Here is a 1,820-nt window from a genome sequence, read left to right as displayed (position 1 = left end):
TGGTGAGAATTGATTGACAGTTGCTGTTATGATCAAAAGAGCGTACGATCCTGTGGGTTGCAAAACAGGATCAACCTGTCAATCAAAAACAACGATTTCATCAAGTTTGTCGCAGCACGAAGCAATTAAGAAAGCCAAAACGGAAGTTTCTGAAACGTTTTTCGTGAGAAGGCCCACTTCCCTTCCCTCCCCAGTATCTATAGTTCGGATGTTGTGTCTAGAGATGGGACACGTTTGTGAGAATAGCTTTTTCTTTAAACAAAATGTTTAAGAAATCATACATCACGTAAGGAGCAGCAGATTTCTTATATAAAGCACAGAAACTGCTCAATAAATCACCAGTCTTCTACAGGACACAAAGTAAACGTACGTAACTCGTATAAACGTGTTATTGTTTTACTTTTACTTGTTCCTATTGCAGATGAACAAGTCAGCTCTTCTCCTTTTGCTCGTCGTCGGACTCCTCGTTATTACTGACACCACCGTTGCTATTCTTGGCGGTGGTCGTCGTCGCGGGTGGGGATGGAACGAAAAGCCAGCAAGTGGTAAGCAGTTTTTTATATGCAGCAATGTTGTTTTATTCACTTACCGTTGTAACTCTATCACATTAGCTAAACGACGGATCTAAGTTTATATACGCTTGTTCACCGATGTTTAACGTTTGCAGCTGAAGACGCCAATGCGATGGACAGATGGTCCTATTATGAAGTTTTGCAAAGACTCAACGAAGCAGAACAATAATTTGTTCCCCATTCAATATATCAATAATAAACAGTTGATATCAATAAATTCAACGGCATTTACTTTGTTTGATTCTCTGTTTGATACAGGAAATAAATTGTGCAAGGCTATTGTTGCACAATAGTATCACACAGCCTTGATAGTGCGAAATGTGAAGGGAGAACCAGAGTTGTAAACTGAAACACAAAATAAATTTCTGATAGGAATAAAAGGTTCTTATTTGGAGACAAATATAAAATTAAGTATTCGTAGGACTTAAATAAAATAAATTCTATTAATCACTTAATAGAAACAAAATGATTGTAAATAGTTGTGATTTGCGGAAATGAGAAACCAATTAAAACATAGGCTATAGCCTATCGAAGTCAATACTGACTTGCCTTCATTAGAACAAACACTGTTGTTATTACAAGCTGTTACTGTTGGATTTTATGCACGAATGGCTAGATTATACATATCTTCGTTAATGGATAGCAAGTTAAATGTACTTTTGAGATTATGTCGGCGATACTATGGAGCCAAGGTTAAATGCCAATCCGTATAGCGCCGCTCAATTTTCATATGCAATACTTTATCTCTGCAAAAATAAATTGTTCTTAATCATACAAGGTCGAAAATTACTGAAGCAATTTCTTTTATCTATTGTTAGCTTAGGAACAGGCATTCAAGTTTTCTTGCTTCGTATAGGAGATAATTAAAACGTTTTTCGAAAACCGAAAACAGGATGTTGGATGAAATTTCAGTTTGAAGAGAATTGATTGACGGTTGATGTTATGATCACACTTGCGGTTTGCAAAACAGAAGACTTGCAAGTTGCTGCCAAACACTCCAAACGACCTGTCAATCAAAACAACATTCGCAGTACCGCAGCATGCAGCAATCAAGAAAGACAAGTGGAAGTTGCTGAAACGTTTTTCGTGGGAAGGCCAACTTCCTTTCCCTTCCCGGTATCTATAGTTCGGATGTTGTATCTAGAGATGAGACACGTTTGTGAGAATATCTTTTTCTTTTAACAAAATCTTTGAGAAAACATACATCCTGTAAGGAGCAGCAGATTTCTTATATAAAGCACAGAATCT

General features: G+C 37.0%; 1 protein-coding gene across 14 annotated transcripts in view; it reads left to right on the top strand.

The window, feature by feature from the left end:
* Positions 1-1,820, top strand: part of LOC100181624 — a 16,389-nt gene that overhangs the window by 1,538 nt on the left and 13,031 nt on the right. For 3 of the 14 annotated variants that reach the window (XM_026838371.1, XM_018815462.2, XM_026838370.1), the window contains exon 2: positions 422-545. The exons of 5 other annotated variants lie outside the window; for them this stretch is intronic. In XM_026838371.1, the coding sequence (XP_026694172.1) occupies positions 422-545 (124 nt within the window). Of the gene's footprint in view, positions 1-71; positions 367-421; positions 546-667; positions 804-1,820 lie in introns of those variants that run through there. 6 more of the 14 variants (XR_182191.3, XM_009863008.3, XR_003396736.1 and 3 more) reach the window with 6 other exon arrangements.

This window comes from Ciona intestinalis, unplaced genomic scaffold (genome assembly GCF_000224145.3).
Source record: "Ciona intestinalis unplaced genomic scaffold, KH HT000075.2, whole genome shotgun sequence".
NCBI classification, from domain to species: Eukaryota; Metazoa; Chordata; class Ascidiacea; order Phlebobranchia; family Cionidae; genus Ciona; species Ciona intestinalis.
This window is presented reverse-complemented; position numbering and strand designations above follow the sequence as displayed.